This window comes from Misgurnus anguillicaudatus, chromosome 22 (genome assembly GCF_027580225.2).
Source record: "Misgurnus anguillicaudatus chromosome 22, ASM2758022v2, whole genome shotgun sequence".
Taxonomy (NCBI): Eukaryota; Metazoa; Chordata; class Actinopteri; order Cypriniformes; family Cobitidae; genus Misgurnus; species Misgurnus anguillicaudatus.
In genome coordinates, this window is record NC_073358.2 from 3,269,888 (window position 1) to 3,290,752 (window position 20,865).

The following is a 20,865-nucleotide window of genomic DNA, read 5'->3' on the forward strand; positions in this document are numbered from 1 at the left end:
CATATATTAACTCACTTAAAATGACTGTAGGCAACGAGTGACAGCAACCTGGTGTCTTTCTGTCCCTCTAACAGAAGAGTATAAAGCCGGAGAAAGACGGAAGCGAGGACAAACCTAAAAAACAACGAATTTCTAGTGTCTTCCTTCCAAGACGACCGAGCAGGACTGAAGCCTTTTTACGTATGTGATTGATTTTGAAACTCATTTACAGGGATATTTCACCCCAAAATCATCATTTACTTCTACCGAACACAAAAAATTATATTTTGAGCAATCTTTTCAAGCAACATTGAACAAGTCAAGTGGAATCAATGGTGCTCCACTTCCTGCTTGATTACAAATATCTTACTTTATGTTCAACAGGGAAAAATATTTATAATGGATAAATATAATGGATTAATGACATGAAAATGACCCTGTCGATTGTGTAAGAGTGAATAAAACTTTAGGGGAAAAATGTGAACACCCACACATACAAAGTGGCAATTTTAACATGCTATAATAAATTATCTGTGGGGTATTTTGAGATAAAACTTCATTTACACACTCTGGCGACAACAAACCACAATTATGGTGATCAGTGTGTGCATTTTATCAGCTCATTTACATTTTAAAGGACACACCCAAAAACGGCACATTTTTGCTCAAACCTACAAGGTGGCAATTTTAACATGTTATAATAAAATAAATAAATAATCTGCGTGGTATTTTGAGATAAAACTTCACATACACACTCTGTGTACACCAAAGATTTATTTAACATCTTAAAGGGTCTTGTGAAATGTCCCCTTTAATAATATATACGAAAATATATTTTTCAATTTTATTTATATAGCGCTTTTCACAATTGTTAATTGTTTCAAAGCAGCTTTACGTGAATAGATGTAGGGGAAAACACAGAAAAATCAATAGAAAATATAATTAGCAGAATACAGCGGCTAAGTATAAACAATAACAGTGAGCGTAGTAATATTGTAGCGTATACAGGAAAGTGCTAAGTTAAGCCAATGTTGGCTGACTCTCCATGGGATGAAAAAACCCCCTAGGAGAAAAACCCTGTGGTAAAACTCCTAGAAGGAGAAAAACCATTGAGAGAGGTACATATATATATATATATATATATATATATATATATATATATATATATATATATATATATATATATATATATATATATATATATATATATAAAAAACACGATAGGGATATGAAACGGGCAAGCGGATTAAACTGGTTCAGCCGGTGGTCGTTGGTCAGGCATCGGCTGGGCATCACGTTAAAGGACGGCCAGTAGATCAGTGGTGTGATGACCTTCACAGCATCAGGAACTGGGTCTGTTTGTCTCATTGTCCTCGGGGTCGAGGACGAGATAGGGAGAGAAAAACAGAATCCTATTAGCGTAGGGGCCGTTTGCATGTAATGCAAGTGTCATACAGTATTTTGGTTTAAAATCCGCTCCGTTCCAGACAGGCGTACTATTGCGGCATAAGTATATTACCCAGATGAGTTATGTGAATGCTTTGTTCTGGACAAACTAACTATTGCGGGATAAGTACATTTACTTGACATTTTTATGTGAATGCTTTGTTAAAGAAGAATGTCTTAAGTTCAGACTTAAAGTGATCAGTAGTAAAAAATCATTTTTGAGGAGAAGCAGCTGTCTCCCAGCCAAACAAAAACTCAATCATAATCAAAATAGATATTTATTAATGAAGAATTATAACAAAATACATATATTAGCCTATTTATGAAATGTCCTCTGTGACCATGTTGGGAACCATTAGCATGGGTATTTTACTGAAAAACTCCTTCTTTCTCTCTCTCACTCGCTCGTCTCTTTGCAGAAAACAAGGTTCCAGAGCTAAGGCAGCGTCTCCAGAAGCCTCAGCTGCCGTTGGGTGTAGGGGAGCAGGGAGATGCGTCATCCCCTCCAGTGCGGGGCAGTCAGTCCAGTGATGGCTCAGATGGCACCAATGCCCCGCTCATGTCACCTCCTTACAGTGCCCCAGCGGCACAGGGCATAGACTGCAACTATCGGGAGTCTGACACTGGTGAGAGGGTTCAAAGTGTTTTTCTTTCATACATTTCTTCAAATGGTAGAATAGTTTCCTCTCTTTTCCCCACTGTTTTCTTCCTCCCTATTGATATCTGTCCTGAATCATCTCTCTTAATCCCTCCTTCCATATTTCCGCTGATTCTTTGGGTTATTTTTAGATGTTTTTGTTTTTGCTTTGTTCGGAGCTCAGCATCCTGGAATGCTCTCTTAGTTATTTGCTTCTGACTAGAAGTTGTCCTGTTTTCCTTTAAATTCACAGTTTATTCCAGTTTTTTTTTCTAACATTGATGGGCCAAACATGAAAGCGCAAAATGGCCATTTTCAAGACGTTTAAAGAGTTTGTCTTTAAATTGACTGCCCTCCTCAGCAATGATTTCTATAGATTTTTCATTTGACATTACCCGTCTCTCTGTGTTTGTGAATTAGCTGCAGTTCCATCTTCAGCACTGCCCAGATTGGGAGCTGGCATCAATTCGGCAGACTTGCAGGACTCGTATCCTGTAACCACTCATTTTGACTTCAGCCCCTGTACCTTAGAGCATCTACAGGAGGAGGAGTCTGAGATAGACAAGTGAGTATACAAACCAAATAAACACTAGATTAGGTTACATTTACACAACATCGATGTAGTGAAAAATTGAAACATTGGTTTGCGTCTTTCACGTATTCACGTCAATGCTGTCAAAAAGATTCTGGTTTACACGGATCCGCTCACACGACTAAAACGATGTATTATGCCAGGTAGAGGTTTTCTCGGGACCCGAAATGACCCAAATCACTTTATACCCAAACCCGACGTGCATAAATAATTTTTTTTAAAGAAAGACCCGGCCCGAGACAAACCCGAGAAATTTTGATCTGAGGCCGACCCAAACTAGTGGCATTTTTTTTTACCCGACTTGACCCGAATGTAAACGACACTGACGTGTGGCAGTCCGCACGCAGCAGTCAGACAGAAAGAAAGAAACCCCGCTGGTCTCCCAACCAATTTGGCGAACGGCTCCATTTTCTTTTACTTTGTTATCTGACGACGACGACACCAAGGTAACCGCTAAAATCTACATTTAAAATTGACTGACATGTCAATTTAAAAAAAATTAACCAACCGCCAGCCACTATCGCAATATCTATTTCCTATAGAATAACTTACATTTTTTTAGATTATCATTATAAAAAAATCATCATTACCGCAACATGCTATTACATTCAATATATCCAATTACAAACTCATGTTTCGGCAATGAGAACTAAAAAGTTGTCTAGGTACTATGACGAGCAACATTTCAACTTCTATCTGGAGAGAAAAAATAAGAATTTTTTAAAAAATGTTAGTTCCTTGAGGGCTTTAAACAGTGATTGAAAATTGTTGCGGAGGATGAGAAAATTGGTCTTGGAAATATTTATAATAAAAAAATCTAGTAGCATTTTTTTACCCGACTGGACCCGAATGTAAACGACACTGACGTGTGTGCAGTCTGCAGCCCCGCACGCAGCAGTCAGACAGAAAGAAAGAAACCCCGCTGGTCTCGCAACCAATTTGGTGAGCGGCTTTCTTTGTTTTACTTTGTTATCTGATGACGACGACACCAAGGTAACTGCTAAAATCTACATTTAAAATTGACTGACATGTCTGTCTCAACAAAAATTAACCGCCCGCCAGCCACACAATATTGCATTATCTATTTCCTATAGAATCATTTACATTTTTTAGATTATCATTATAAAAAAACATAATTACCACAACATGCTATTACATTCAATATATTCATTTACAAACTCATGTTTCGGTAATGAGAACTAAACATTGTCTAGGGTACTATGACGAGCAAAATTTCAACTTCTATCTGGAGAGAAAAAATAAGATTTTTTTTTTTTAGTTCCTTGAGGGCTTTAAACAGTGATTGAAAATTGTTGCGGAGGATGAGAAAATTGGTCTTGGAAAATTTATAATAAAAAAATCTAGTGGCATTTTTTACCCGACTGGACCCGAATGTAAACGACACTGATGTGTGTGCAGTCTGCAGCCCCGCACGCAGCAGTCAGACAGAAAGAAAGAAACCCCGCTGGTCTCGCAACCAATTTGGCGAGCGGCTCCATTTTGTTTTACTTTGTTATCTGACGACGACACCAAGGTAACCGCTAAAATCTACATTTAAAATTGACTGACATGTCAATTTTAAAAAAATTAACCAACCGCCAGCCACTATCGCAATATCTATTTCCTATAGAATAATTAACATTTTTTAGATTATCATTATAAAAAAAAAATCATCATTACCGCAACATGCTATTACCTTAAATATATTCATTTACAAACTCACGTTTCGGCAATGAGAACTAAAACGTCCTCTAGGTACTATGACGAGCAAAATTTCAACTTCTATCTGGAGAGAAAAAATAAGAATTTTTTAAAAATGTTAGTTCCTTGCGGGCTTTAAACAGTGATTGAAAATTGTTGCGGAGGATGAGAAAATTGGTCTTGTAAAATTTATAATAAAAAAATCTAGTAGCATTTTTTTACTCAACTGGACCCGAATGTAAACGACACTGACGTGTGTGCAGTCTGCAGCCCCGCACGCAGCAGTCAGACAGAAAGAAAGGAACTCTGCTGGTCTCGCAACCAATTTGGCGAGCGGCTCCATTTTGTTTTAATTTGTTATCTGACGACAATGACACCAAGGTAACCGCTAAAATCTACATTTAAAATTGACATGTCAATTTAAAAAAAATTAATCAACCGCCAGCCACTATCACAATATCTATTTCCTATAGAATAATTTACATTTTTTAGATTATCATTATAAAAAATCATCATTACCACAACATGCTATTACATTCAATATATTCATTTACAAATTCATGTTTCGGCAATGAGAACTAAAACGTCCTCTAGGTACTATGACGAGCAAAATTTTAACTTCTATCTGGAGAGAAAAAATAAGATTTTTTTTAAAAAATGTTAGTTCCTTGAGGGCTTTAAACAATGATTGAAAATTGTTGCGGAGGATGAGAAAATTGGTCTTGGAAAATTTATAATAAAAAAATCTAGTGGCATTTTTACTCAACTGGACCCGAATGTAAACGACACTGACGTGTGTGCAGTCTGCAGCCACGCACGCAGCAGTCAGACAGAAAGAAAGAAACCCCGCTGGTCTCGGAACCAATTTGGCGAGCGGCTCCATTTTGTTTTACTTTGTTATCTGACGACGACGACACCAAGGTAACCGCTAAAATCTACATTTAAAATTGACTGACATGTCAATTAAAAAAAAATTAACCAACCACCGGCCACTATCACAATATCTATTTCTTATAGAATAATTTACATTTTTTAGATTATCATTATAAATAAAAATCATCATTACCGCAACATGCTATTACATTCAATATATTCATTTCCAAACTCATGTTTCAGCAATGAGAACTAAAAAGTTGTCTAGGTACTATGACGAGCAAAATTTCAACTTCTATCTGGAGAGAAAAAATACAATTTTTTTTAAATGTTAGTTCCTTGAGGGCTTTAAACAGTGATTGAAAATTGTTGCGGAGGATGAGAAAATTGATCTTGGAAATATTTATAATAAAAAAATCTAGTGCCATTTTTTTTTACCCGACTGGACCCGAATGTAAACGACACTGACGTGTGTGCAGTCTGCAGCCCCGCACGCAGCAGTCATACAGAAAGAAAGGAACTCTGCTGGTCTCGCAACCAATTTGGCGAGCGGCTCCATTTTGTTTTACTTTGTTATCTGACGACAACGACACCAAGGTAACCGCTAAAATCTACATTTAAAATTGACTGACATGTCAATTTTTTAAAAATTAACCAACCGCCAGCCACTATCACAATATCTATTTCCTATAGAATAATTTACATTTTTTAGATTATCATTATTAAAAAAATCATCATTACCGCAACATGCTATTACATTCAATATATTCATTTACAAATTCATGTTTCGGCAATGAGAACTAAAACGTCCTCTAGGTACTATGACGAGCAAAATTTTAACTTCTATCTGGAGAGAAAAAATAAGAATTTTTTTAAAATGTTAGTTCCTTGAGGGCTTTAAACAGTGATTGAAAATTGTTGCGGAGGATGAGAAAATTGGTCTTGGAAATATTTATAATAAAAAAATCTAGTGGCATTTTTTACCCGACTGGACCCGAATGTAAACGACACTGACATGTGTGCAGTCTGCAGCCCCGCACGCAGCAGTCATACAGAAAGAAAGAAACCCCGCTGGTCTCACAACCAATTTGGCGAGCGGCTCCATTTTGTTTTACTTTGTTATCTGACGACGACGACACCAAGGTAACCGGTAAAATCTACATTTAAAATTGACTGACATGTCAATTTTTTAAAAATTAACCAACCGCCAGCCACTATCACAATATCTATTTCCTATAGAATTATTTACATTTTTTAGATTATCATTATAAAAAAAATCATCATTACCGCAACATGCTATTACATTCAATATATTCATTTACAAACTCACGTTTCGGCAATGAGAACTAAAAAGTTGTCTAGGTACTATGACGAGCAAAATTTCAACTTCTATCTGGAGAGAAAAAATATGATTTTTTTTAAATGTTAGTTCCTTGAGGGCTTTAAACAATGATTGAAAATTGTTGCGGAGGATGAGAAAATTGGTCTTGGAAATATATATAATGAAAAAAATCTAAAAAAACAAAAAGCTTCAGTGCATGTTATACATTTACGGTAAATAAACATGTGGTATTTGGGGATCATTGGTAAATGTAGAGACAATAATATGGAAAATAAATGTGTCCATGTCAAAGAACCCAAATCCAGTGATGGACACGTTGCGGTAATGAAAATGTTCCCATTAAATGTGGAAAAACAACAAAATTGGTTTGTATGATGTCATTTGAAATCATGTGCAAAGTAGTACGTGAAGAGATATTTGTAACTGTATACTTCTTCTTATTTTGATAAGAAACATTTACTTTTTTTATCAAAATGTTTCATAAAACCTCATAAGTCTAATTTCGCGAGAATCACCCAAATGGGTCACGGTTAAATTTTCTGGTCTCTTATTGCTACCTGTCCCAACTTTTTTTGGCATGTGTAGCTCTCATGAAATTTAAAATGAGCCAATATTTGGCATGACATGTCTCACTTTCAACATTTGATATGTTATTTATATTCTATTGTAAATAAAATATAAGTTTATGAGTTTAGTAAATTAATCCATTTCTTTTTTACTCACAATTTCTACAGTGTCCCAACTTTTTCTGATTTGGGGTTGTATTTGTAACAAACCGATCTGCTCAGTTTGGTTACAAGCATTCCTCAAAATATCTTCCTGATATAGAAGGCATTACTCGGATCCATGCCTTTACTATTCATCCCATCTTTAGTCGTTGTTGCACGCTGTGTATTAGATATCCTTTGCACCACTTAAAAGTAGAAACAGTTCACATGGGTTTCCAAATATCTAATTGTTATCATATTTCAAATTAAATACAACATTTTTCAAACTTCAACAAATAAATCTGGAGTCTAATTTGTGACTGTAGTTTGATTTGGGCTAAATCTATAGCTAAAGTTATGAGCTTACATTTGTTTACAATCACAAAAAAAACAGCACAAGTCACCCAAATCATGAATAATGATCATATTGACCGTGATATTGTTCCTGTAGTGTTCTGTTGTCATGTAGCATTTTCTCGGGTTCAATTAGTCGAGCATTGCGTCATGGGTTTGATTCCCATGAAACAAACATACTGATGAAAAATGCATTCCTGAATGCACTTTAAGGTGCTTTGGTTAAAAGCATCTGCCAAAAGCATAAATGTAAATCTAAACCGGATCATTAAAAGAAATGTAAATGAAAAAAAAACAGTCTAGTTTAGTCTATTACCCAGCAGGCACACCACAGAGCTCCCAGCGATTTATGTTCCCTCTGTCTCTGTGAAAATACACTTTCGTCGTCTCAGACAAAGCTTTGTTTTGTAGTGTCGTCTGTAAATGATCTTATTTAGGACAGGGAATGAAAGTCAGCCGAGAGAAGTCTCATGATTGGGGATATGCCGATAAATCAAGACTTTTAGGATTGATGGGATTGTAAGAGCTTTAAGGTCATTGAAATGTGATTTATCTTACAGGACGCAAGACACTGGCACACCCAGGCCTGACAGGAGGTGAGTTGTTTCTGTTGTAGTGATGGATTTTCAAAGGCCTATATAGTGATAGTTTATGTATGTTGCTTATATTTAATATAAGATGACCCCCTCCACTTTTTAAAGTGTACCTTTTTGAAGACCAATTCCTCTTCTATAAATAAAGAAAATGCTTCCTTAAATTTGAAAAAAACTTTTAATGAAGTCAAAGTGGACTAGTTTAATTCCCCACATTATTTAACACTTTTCATATGGCATACAGTACAATATATAACTTTTAATAACAGTAAGCCTAGGCTGTCCATCTCATTGTAAAAAAAAACACGTAGCCTATGAATATTTTATTGACAGTAGAAGTCAGGCCTACTGTAAACGACTGTAGTTAATCAGGTTGCTTCAGTCCAGGTGCAGTTGTTTATGTGTATTTGGCGCCACCTACCTAATTTTTGCGGGTAGTCTTCTTAAGCTCTAAAATACAGACAACATAGTTTGAGAGGCATTTTCGTAAAAAAATGTCTTGTATTCCAGAAAATAAGGTAATTTAAATACAGCTAATGAAGCATACAGAAAATAAATGAAATGAAACATAAAAAGTACAAGCATGCCAATAATCACAAAATGGCCAGGGTGATATTTATTGTTCTATTAAAGGATAAGTACATTTTCTTAAAAAAAAATCCAGATAATTTACTCGCCACCATGTCATCCAAAATGTTGATGACTTTCTTTGTTTAGTCAAGAAGAAATTATGTGTTTTGAGGAAAACATTCCATGATTTTTCTCATTTTAGTGGACTTTAATGGACCCCAAAACGTAACAGTTTTAATGCAGTTCAAAATTGCAGCCTCAAAGGACTCCAAACGATCTCAAAAGAGGCACAAGGGTCCCATCCAGCGAAACGATTGTAATTTTTGGCAAGAAAAATAAAAAATATGCACTTTTAAACCACAACTTCTCGTCTTCCTCCGGTCGTGTGACGCGCCAGCGCGACCTAATATAATACGTCATCACGTCAAGAGGTCACGGGTGATGTATGCGAAACTACGGCCCAGTGTTTACAAGTGTGGAGAAAGAGGACCGTTCTGATGTTGTTGTATGCTGAATGATACTAATTCATGTCTTTGTGTCAGTTTATTGTTTAAAATGGTCCGCAAATGTGCATTTCACATATGTAACACGTGACCTTTCCACGGCATTACGCAATTACGTGAGGTCGCGCTGGTGCGTCACAGGACCGGAGGAAGACGAGAAGTTGTGGTTTAAAAGTGCATATTTTCTATTTTTCTTGCAAAAAATGACAATCGTTCCGCTAGATAAGGCCCTTATGCCTCGTTTGATATCGTTTGGAGTCCTCTGAAGCTGCAATTTTAAACTGCATTAAAACTGGTAAGTGTTGGGGTCCATTAGAGTCTATTAAAATTAGAAAGGTCCTGGAATGTTTTTCTCAAAAAGCATAATTTCGTCTCGACTAAACTAAAAAAGACAACATTTTGGATGACATGGTGGTGAGTAAATTATCTGGATTTTTTAAAAAGAAAATTCACTAATCCTTTAATTCTGTGTTCTTAAGATAAAACGATACCCCTGACCTTTGAGTTTTAAATGGGCATTTACTGTAAGGGAGACTGTTAGCGCATATTCTTAGCAGGTTTGCCATAATTTGAGATGTGTACAGTTTAGTTTATACCTCAAACAACATTCTCTGCATTTGTTTTGGTGTGCTCGTGCAGAAGGATGGAGATGTTGGGCTCTGGAGAAGTTCAAAGTGAAGATGATCAGTGTGCTGAGGCTGAGCTGGAGCATCCCAACTGGCAGACGCTGGTGAGCAAAGACGTTCTGTCCACACTCACCCATCAGGAAATCAAGAGACAGGAGGTCATCAACGGTGAGAATTTAACACCACGTTTTTGCCTAAACACTCTGGGGTCCCTGTGTGATTTTGGTACTGACGTTTGTGCTTTTTTCAGTTGCTTAAAAACATAATAATGGCAAAAGTCTCATAATACTGTACATACAGCACAAACTGGACTACAATAATATGTGAGCAACATGCATGTACATGTTTGTATTTTTGAGAGAAAAAATGTTATGTGTGGAAAAAGTGCCACATAATCCACCTCTTCCTTGGACTCAATAAACTTAAACCTTCAAATCTGTTTTATATATATATTTTAGATTGAGTGTTATGGCTGCCCACCCAAAATTCCTGACTGTCCCCCTGTCCAGCAAGCCTAGTACCTGGCATATAATTATCAGTTTAGCAAAGTTTTCTGTTTTTCTCAAAGAGAACGTACCAGTTTATAATTTCTCATTTTCTTGGTTTTTGACCGTACAGAGCTGTTTTACACTGAGAGAGCACATGTTAGGATGCTGAAGGTTCTGGATAACGTGTTTTACCAGCCGCTGACCAGAGAGGCCATCCTTCCTCCAGCAGACATCAAAAATATCTTCACCAATCTCGAGGAGATCGTACAGTTGCACGGTAAAATCTCATAAGAGCCTCACAAAACCCTTCAAAACAAATGTTTCTTGTAAACAGTTTCTTTCTCTTTTCACATCAGTGTCATTAACTGAACAAATGACAGCCGTTCGAAAGAAGAATGAGGCAGCCGTCATTGACTCGATAGGAGATGAACTGCTGTCCTGGGTAAGAATGGAGGGCATTTAATTTAGCCAAAATTGAGGTTTTGGGGTGATTTGAAATAGTATACTGGCTCCTAAACACCTTCTGACTGCCATTGGTCCAAGATGATTGGGTGATATGTGGATGTGACTTGGGCTTCCATCTACTGTAACAAAAATCTCTGCTTCATGTATTCAATGAGTTTGCATAATTTGTGCCAGTGTCCTCAACAAAAGATTAAAGTTCCTAGCTATTAGTATACCATGGTCCATGGTAGCTGGTTTATTGCTTGTCCAAGGTGATTTGCTAAATCTATCCAACTTAATTGAGGAGGTCCACCAAGCTGACCTGTACTGCTGATTTGTAATCCAGCTGTTCATTCAAAAAGTGATGAGCTTTGACCAAGTAGTGCACAATCAGAGACATATACTTACTCTAGTTGGTTGAATTATCCACAGTTCAGTGGGGAGGAGGAAGAGAAGATCAAGAGAGCAGCCGGCACATACTGCAGCAATCAACCTTTTGCCCTGGAGCTCATCAAAAGCAAACAGAAGAAAGACCAACGCTTCAACTCTTTCATACAGGTCAGCTGGATACTCCCATCAACCAAATCTTTTCTTAAATATTTTGACCTCTGCATATTCAGCAAGTGAGTAAGAGGCTGTTTAGACGTGAGAAACCTAGCTGCTGAGTTTTGAACGTACTGTAACCTAACAATATGTCTTTTGTGGCGACCAGCCAGTTCAAAGCCAGCCAGTGCTTGATGTAGGAAGTAAATGAGTCAGATTTGGATATCATCAGCATAGCAATGGAATTATAGGCCATGCCTGTGTAGTATGTCACCAAGTAGATACAGTTGTGTTCAAAATTATTCAACCCCCCAATGCTGTTAAGGGTTTTAGGGAATTTAGTGTACATTTGTAATTGTATTCAGAATGAAATCCTACAACGACTTCTTAAAGAACCATATGCAACTAAAATGACATCAATTGGTTTTGTAATATAGTAGTAAATGTTTCTTTTGTGAATTCTTCATTGACACAATTATTCAACCCCTTAAAGAACTACTACTCTGAAGAACAGAGGTTCATTGAAGTGTTTTCAATCAGGTATTGAAAACACCTGTGGATGTCAGGGAACAGCAATAAAGCCTAATAAGCACCAATTAGGCAGCTTTAAAATGACTGTGATACTCAGCTCATTCTAAACATTTACTGGCGTGGTTACAAACATGGTGAAGTCAAAAGAATGGTCTAGGAAGACAAGAGAAGAGGTGATTAATCTTCAGAGGAAGGGCAATGGCTATAAGAAGATTGCAAAGATGTTAAACATACCAAGAGACACCATAGGAAGCATCATTCGCAAATTCAAGGCAAAGGGCACTGTTGAAACGCTTCCTGGTCGTGGCAGAAAAAAGATGCTAACTGCAACTGCTGTGCGCTATCTGAAGCGTAGAGTGGAAAAAGTCCCCGTGTGACTGCTGAGGAACTGAGAAAAGATTTGTCAGATGTGGGTACTGAAGTTTCTGCTCAGACAATACGGCGCACCCTGCGTACTGAAGTCCTCCATGCCAGAACTCCCAGGCGCACCCCCTTGCTGTCTCCAAAGAATAAGAAGAGTCGACTGCAGTATGCCAAAAGTCATGTGGACAAACCACAGAAGTTTTGGGATAGTGTTCTGTGGACTGATGAAACAAAATTAGAACTGTTTGGGCCCATGGATCAACGCTATGTTTGGAGGAGGAAGAACAAGGCCTATGAAGAAAAGAACACCTTGCCTACTGTGAAGCATGGTGGGGGGTCAATCATGCTTTGGGGCTGTTTTGCTTCTGCAGGTACAGGGAAACTTCAGCGTGTGCAAGGTACCATGAATTCTCTTCAGTACCAGGAGATATTGGATGACAATGTGTTGCAGTCCGTCACAAACCTGAGGCTTGGGAGACGTTGGACCTTTCAACAGGACAATGATCCCAAGCATACCTCCAAATCCACTAGAGCATGGTTGCAGAAAAAAGGCTGGAACATTTTGAAGTGGCCATCGCAGTCACCAGACTTAAATCCGATTGAGAACCTCTGGTGGGACTTAAAGAAAGCAGTTGCAGTGCGTAAGCCTAAGAATGTGACTGAAGTGGAGGCTTTTGCCCATGATGAATGGGCGAAGATACCCGTAGATCGCTGCAAGACACTTGTGTCAAGCTATGCTTCACGTTTAAAAGCTGTTTTAACTGTAAAAGGATGTTGTACTAAGTACTAAGATTGAATGTCACTTGGGGGTTGAATAAAACTGATAATGATGTGAGCACAGAAAAGACATTTGTGGTTATTTCATTATAAATGTTATGTTATATTTGTCTGACCTACACATGCCTCTTGGATGTAATTGTAAGCAGGATGACTGAATGATCAAAATCAATGTCAAACCGGCCAAAACAATCAATTTCAGTTGGGGTTGAATAATTTTGAACACAACTGTATATGTATATGATAAACAGTAGTGGTCCTAGGACCGAACCTTGAGGAACACCATGTGAGACTGGAGTTATTGCATATTTATACACCTGTATGGTGCTATACTACTTTCTATTAGTAATATACAAGATTTTTTGTCCACTTTTGATGGTGTAAACTGCCCATATGTGACAGTTCTGTCAGCTTGCCCCGAGCATCATTCACACTGGCCCCGGGTCATCCTTATTGTCTAGCCTTAATTCGTCAATCATGTTACAATATTCAATAGTCAGGTCACACTTGTGAGCTACCACTCAACACATTTCACTATTCCCAATTAACCATCCTGTGCCATCATTACTGAAGTACCATCTTCTCAGGCTGGCCATTGCAGGAAGCACCTAGGCTTATGTCCACCGTTAACTGTGGTCTAAAGAAGACGTTTTTATTGCAGGAGGCAGAGAGTAATCGGCATTGCCGGAGGTTGCAGTTGAAGGACATCATTCCAGTGGAGACACAGAGACTCACAAAGTATCCGCTTCTGCTGGAGAACATCGCCAGATACACAGGTTCTACAGCCGCCTTCAGTGTTAAAGGGGACATATGATGAAAATCTGACTTTTGTCCATGTTTAAGTGCTATCCTTGGGTCCCCAGTGCTTCTGTCAACAAAGAAAATATGAACAACCCAGTAACTTAGTTTTGGTAAACCATTGAAAAACAATGGGTCCCCTTGTGTTGTCAGAAGGGGATAATACCGCCCCTTAATCTGCACTATCCAACCACGACACTGCCATTTAGTGCAGAGAGAGAGAGAGAGAGAGAGAGAGAAAATAATTGACAGCACAATTGAGATTCATTTTCAACAAACCACAATTATGGTGATCAGTGTTTGCATTTCATCAGCGCATTTCCATTTAAAAGTTCAAATTTCTGCTCACACCTACAAAGTGGCAATTTTAACATGCTATAATAAATTATCTTTGGGGTATTTTGAGATAAAACTTCATATACACACTCTGGCGACAACAAACCACAATTATGGTGATCAGTGTTTGCATTTCATCAGCTGTTTTGCATTTAAAAGGACACATTTCTGCTCACACCTACAAAGTGACAATTTTAACATGCTATAATAAATTATCTATATGGTAAAACGTCACATATGTACTCTGGGGACATCAAAGATCTCTAAAAAGTCTCCTTTAAATGCTGTACAGTATGAGATTGAGAACGTTTTCCTTCCATGGGGGATGTTTGATGATTCTTGATGTCTTTGACTACAGAGGACCCCGAGGAGAGAAGTAAAGTGAAACATGCTTTCGATTGCTGTCGAAAGATTCTCAGTCACGTCAACCAGGAGGTGAAAGAAGCCGAGAACAAACAGGTGCGTGTTTTATGGATGTTTCTCTTACATGGCTGCTGTGATGTCATAGCAACCAAAATGGCTAAAGACAGTCAGAGAGCTTTCTCTTGACATATTACAGCAGTTAATGATGTTGAATTATAGTCAGAGTTTTCCCTATAGAGAATATAGGGGTAACATTGTTTAAGTTGCAAATGGATCTGTTTTGAACCATGCTGAATTGATCCCTGATCGTATGTTGCCTCTAGAGGTTGGAGGACTACCAGAGGCGATTGGACCTGTCCTCACTGAAGCAGAGCGAGAACCCCATGATCGCTGAGTTCAAGGTAAGACTGGTTTCGTTTTTCAATTTCAGAGAAAAATTGCCTGTCAGTGTAAATAGGTCCGTATAAACAGGGTTCCCACAGGTCATGGACTTGTTGGAATATCATAGAATTTTGAAAGGTCAGTTCCAGACATTAAAAGGGAGGGAATTTCATATTTTTGTCCATATCATGGAAAATCAGGAATTTGGTTTGTCGTTTTTAAATTGTAGTTTGCATTTATCAAAATGTAATCGGCTTGTTGAGTTGTGACATAAGGAATGCCGTTTCCGGGTCCACACCTCCACTGATTTCAACATTTATTGATGTTGTTTATTTATTTCACACACTTAAGCTACATTTTTATGAACTTGCAGTGTACACCATTATCAGGCTCACACCATCTAAGACATAGGTCATAAAAATACACCTTTTTAGTCAGTGAAAATCAGGAAAAAATCAGGGAATTTGACACTTGGCTTAGTGTGGGAACCATGATTTAAATGCATTGTTTTATTTTAAAGGGATAGTTCACCCAAAAATTTTAATTCTGTCATAATTTTCTCATCCTCATGTTCAAATCTGTATGAATTTAACACAAAAGAAGATATTTTAATAAATAACAAAAATGCACACCGCTAATGGTAACCATTGACTTCCATAGTATGATGGAATTTAATGGGTACCATCAACTGTGTGCTTACAATCATTTATCAAAATATATCTCATTTATCACAATACTTCCATAATGTTTGTTTTCCTACTATGGAAGTCAATGGTTACGGAGAAAATAAGTATTTTTTTCAGCTAAACTCTGTTTTGTCGCTTTTATCTAGAGCCTGGACTTGACTAAGAGAAAGATGGTGCATGAAGGACCTCTATCCTGGAAAGTCAACAGAGACAAAACTATTGGTGGGTGTGGCTTGTCACATAGACACATTAGATTAATCATAGATCAAACCCAGTTAACAAGTTTCTTACAAGTAAAAAAAAAATAACAACACAGTTTGGTGTACTTGTAAGCATAGTTGTGCATTTTTTGTCAAACATTACAGTTTGGATGAACCATCTACTTCTATAACATTTGTGACAAACAGCATAACATTGTTGTATAAACTGAATGCGGCTTCCCCAATCAAATCAGAAGTGTGATACTGTTGTATAATTTAAAATGACTAAAAGATGTGTGTTTGTGTGTTCAGAGCTATACACGCTGTTGCTGGAGGATATCTTGGTGCTACTTCAAAGGCAAGATGAGAAGCTGATCTTAAAGTGTCACAGTAAGAATCTGGCAGGCACAGCAGAGACCAAACACATCTTCAGCCCCATCATCAAGCTCAGCACTGTGATGGTGCGCTCAGTCGCCACCGGTAAGCAGCGTTGCACTATAAAAACCCTGATTTCGTTTATTGTTGATTGATAGATCTCTTGAAAATGTATGGGATGTCGAAAACCAGCTTAATGGCGCGGCCACACTAGAATTGTCATTCCTTTGACTTCCATTCATACAAATGCAAATACGGCAGACCGGAAACACAGACTCATTTAGGTGAACACTGACATGTGAATTTGTATCATATGAAAATGTGTGACCAATGATCTTGATAGAAAATAACATGCAATCCTATTTTGTATTATAATAATAATAGTAATAAAAGCAAGCACGTCGGAATCCATGATGTGTTAATTAAACACACTTTAGCATGTGATGTCATATCCAGTTGCATGCTGGGGGTTTCGTGTGACCGTGGCATAAAAACCATTATACACGTTTCTGTCTGACTTTACAGTTCTGTATATTAAGAAAATATGTGACCCATGCTGGCAAAATAATTTGGAAGGCGCACTGTCTAATTTTGAGCTAGAGGCAAATAAAAGTTTAAATGTCAATTTTGATCAAAATCGAGGTCTAGCAATCCCAATGCTCTAAATAGTCATTAAACATCTAAAAATGATCATTGTACGTTTCTAAATGTTTAACGTATACAAAAATGGGTGTCCATTAACTCATTTCCTGCCAGCATTTTTTGTGATTTTTACTAAAGTTTTGGGTCATTCTACAGAAAAGGTGGAATTCGGTTGATGGAAATTTGCTTAAATTAACTTCTTTCAACATACCCAAAACTTCTTTAATAGCATTAATTAACTTGTCAAATCTATGAATCCGCAAAACGGCGAGCTTAATCTATTTTTAACTTTTTAATACATTTTAATAAAGAATCAATGAGTCATTTATTTGTCATTGGTGTTACCTGTGATTTAAACAACATTAATGTTGATACTAAATATTTTTTCTCATTACAGCTTGTGTATTTAGTTAAAGGTTGAGTAGAGGAATGATAACAGCAAGAAAAAGAATTGATTATTAATATTTGTTTAATTAAATTCTTCATCTTTACACCCAGCATTGTATGAAATTATTTGATTCTCAGTTTGACTTTTTTCTTTAAAAACCAACAAAAAAATATTCAAGCAAAAAGGCTTTGATGCAAAGACTGAAATATCAACAATGTCTTACATCCCATATCAACAACAAAATATTTCTAGAAAGTACAAGAAAATACATTCATAACACCAAAACTTGGTTTAACACCAATGACACAATGTAACACCAATGACAAAATTAGAATATAATACTAGATAATGAATATGATAAAACTTATAAACTTTTATAAAATTTTCCATCTTGTTTTTTTATGCTTTTATGTTGGTCAGTTAAAGGAATAGTGCTTAGGAAGTACTCATTAGAGAAGTAACACTAATGACGGTGACACCAATGATGGTAACATCAATGACAATTTACAGAAAAAAACTAATGTTTTAACAAAATGGCTGCCATTAGCCATGTGCCATTTCATGAGAGATGTAACGATCACATACTTATTCAGTATAATGTATTTTTATGTAAAGATCTTAACACTCCCAGCTGTAAAAAAAAAGAGTAACACTAATCCAAAAAATCTTATCTTAAAATTCTAGATATATCATGATATTTTAGACAAATAAGGTAAGACATCTCAAAAACCTTTTGTCTTCCTCCACTGCAGTTCTTTCATTGACCTCTTGACCCAAGAAAAACTTCAAAGAGCTGATGCATTGTTTCAAAATAAAAGTGCTTTGGGTAGGGTAACACCAATGACATAAATATTTATTTTATATTATTAATATTAATAGTGTATTTTTACCATTTTAGTTTTGTAGTAAATTCATACAGGGTTAAAGTACATGTAAATTAGATTTGTTTTACAAAAATCATGGTTTTAAATAATAAGTACACAGTTCAACTTCCATGTATGATCAAAGGGACAGGGCAATTTTCAGGACCAGACATTTAAAAAAAAAGTAAAAAAAAGAAAATTAAATAAAAAAACTCACAAATAATTTTAAGGACAGTCAATATTTATTAAATATATAAAATTATGGGATTATTGGGTCAAATTAAATGATTAAGGGGTCTGCAAAAGCAAGGGACAAGCATTTCCACCTTTTTTGTAGAATGACCCTTTTACAAAATGCCTTTCAGTAAAATGTTCTTCTATAAATATATAAACATGCAAATATATCAAATGAAAGAACAGACCCTCTACTTTCAAACGTACAAAACAGGAAAAAGTTTTTATCTATCTTTATTTGTTTTCTTTTTATAACCTCTTAAATATGTGTAGGTTTCTTCAAAAATAAAAAAATTGTGCAAAAAGCTGAAATAATTGAATTTTGTTAGAGATCAAATTCAGAACGATTCGCAAAACATGCACGGAGTTCAAAATTAATTAAATTCATTCATGCTTTAATTTTTGATAAATTTGGTAAGAGCTCCATCTAGTGGATAATAGCAGAATTATAGACTACCATAAAAACTCGTCAGAAAAGCGTCGATGGAAGGGAAATGTCTTTTCTTAATTGACGAGATAACTCGTCAGTGGCGGGAAAAGAGTTAACATGCGCGTCTGACATTTTGGTTTCGTTTTAAAACATGCAGGAATGAGAAAATAAAGTGCAGTACTTGCTTGATGTTAGAGTTATTAAGAGCCATAAGACATGAAAACGATCTTTTCCCAGTGATTTTAAGGCGTGGAAGCTGTGATTTTGCTTTTGAACCTTTTTGAACCTGCTCTTTCGATTTTTCTAAAAATTGACTTTGCTGACGTCTTCAACTTCAGACACGTGTACCTTTGTCATTTTTTGTAATATTCCAACAAACCACACATTATTTGGAAGACTCATATTGCTAGCATGCTAGCATGGGTCACATCATGTATTAGATAATGTCATTTGCAACATATTAGGTGTCAGCCCTGCAGACGTTATAAAGTATATTTTTTAATTTATATGTAAATATTTTGTATGATATTTTCATGAAACTAAATGTGTTACAGATAACAGGTCGTTCTTTGTGCTGTCTATGTCTGATAATGGAGCCCAGATCTACGAGCTGATGGCTCAGACCGTATCTGAGCAGAGGACGTGAGTGCTGCTTTTTAATGTGTACAAAATATTGAGTTTAAGGAAACATAATTTACCTTAGATAAATAAAGTCCACAACATCATATACTATTAAAAGTGCTTTGGATACAGTTAAAAAGGCCTATAATAAACAGAAGTAATATTGTTTTACCTCCCTTTCACTAGGTGGCAGTATCAAATCACACACCGAGCCGATTGCATGAAGACCAAATTGCACAACATCATTCCATTACCTCAAACCGAGTAAGTTGAAGATTTTATTTATTAAAGTGTTTTACTAGTAGGGTGACCATACGTGCCATTATTCCCGGACGCGTCCTGGCCAGGATTTCGGGTTCGTCTTCCGGAAGTCGTATTTTTGTCGACAGCATACGTCATAGAGGATTATTATTATTATTATTATTAAAGAAAAGCAACTATTACATTTTAAAGCAACACTATGTAGTTTCCAGGTAAAAATGACTTACAGCTCCCCCATGTGGTTGAAAAGCGCAACAGTGCCTGATATCAGACACTCTTCTGCAGGCAGGGGGAGGGGTGGGGCTGTGTGCTCTACCCTCACCGCCACTTTCAGAGTGTGCTTGTAGCAGCTAGGAGGCTGCTCAGGTTGCAGCAACAGTACAATTTGTCCAGTTAAAAGTTGTTCTATCACTGAAATAATGTTAGAGACATTATTTAAAGGTAAAAAAAACTACATAGTGTTGCTTTAAGGTGAGAATGAAATTACAATTGTATGTCTTATGTTTTTAACTGAATGGCGTATGTGGTCAACAAATATGACTTTCGGAAGACGCACCGAAATCCTGGACAGAACGCGTCCGGAAAGAATGGCACTTATGGTCACCGTATTTACTAGGTTAGTGCTGCTCTCATAACACTTGACATGTTTTTGCAGTGGTGAACGTGAAGAAGTTGAGTTGATTAATTCTGGTGTTCCGAAACTCAACAAAGACTCCGAGCCCATTCCTTTGGGGAATATCCAGCCCCCAGGTAACGTACTTTTGTTTAGGAATAGTTCTCGTGTACAGATTAAAAACGTTTCACTTTGGCCTCCACATGTAAACATGCAATTGACTAACTGCATACAATCTTTGTATATGCTTACAAAATTTTTGTTGTTTGCGCTCTATAGAAAAAGAAAGCACTGAGGTCACGCAAACCCCTCCAGCGAGCACCAACCCGTTCGAGACCAAATCCGATGAGGAAGAGGAGGAAGAAAGCTCATTACAAGATCAGGGTGAAGATGATGAAGCATTCGTGGTGGCTGATCTGAATGACAGACTTATGTTTCTGAAACAACGCTCCAGGCAGGGCATCGCCATAGATGAGGATGAGGCCGAGGCCTTCGAGCTTCAGCCGCTCCGAGCTGACGAAGCTCTCAGAACGTGTGAGTTGAAAATGTATTATCTTCATGGTTTGATGCACCATATTTAAAAGATTTTTTTTTATTAATTTAAG

General features: G+C 36.9%; 1 protein-coding gene across 4 annotated transcripts in view; it reads left to right on the forward strand.

Moving 5' to 3' along the window:
* The window catches only part of arhgef12b (Rho guanine nucleotide exchange factor (GEF) 12b), a 107,335-nt gene that overhangs the window by 76,099 nt on the left and 10,371 nt on the right, over positions 1–20,865 (forward strand). For all 4 annotated transcript variants that reach the window (XM_073860732.1, XM_073860735.1, XM_073860734.1 and 1 more), the window contains 17 exons: positions 75–180; positions 1,845–2,051; positions 2,483–2,627; positions 8,192–8,227; positions 9,937–10,091; positions 10,542–10,688; positions 10,768–10,853; positions 11,288–11,413; positions 13,731–13,845; positions 14,562–14,662; positions 14,890–14,967; positions 15,780–15,855; positions 16,146–16,313; positions 19,320–19,407; positions 19,573–19,650; positions 20,303–20,397; positions 20,540–20,794. In XM_073860732.1, coding sequence (XP_073716833.1) covers positions 75–180; positions 1,845–2,051; positions 2,483–2,627; positions 8,192–8,227; positions 9,937–10,091; positions 10,542–10,688; positions 10,768–10,853; positions 11,288–11,413; positions 13,731–13,845; positions 14,562–14,662; positions 14,890–14,967; positions 15,780–15,855; positions 16,146–16,313; positions 19,320–19,407; positions 19,573–19,650; positions 20,303–20,397; positions 20,540–20,794 — 2,062 coding nt within the window. The remainder of the gene's footprint in view (positions 1–74; positions 181–1,844; positions 2,052–2,482; positions 2,628–8,191; positions 8,228–9,936; positions 10,092–10,541; positions 10,689–10,767; positions 10,854–11,287; positions 11,414–13,730; positions 13,846–14,561; positions 14,663–14,889; positions 14,968–15,779; positions 15,856–16,145; positions 16,314–19,319; positions 19,408–19,572; positions 19,651–20,302; positions 20,398–20,539; positions 20,795–20,865) is intronic.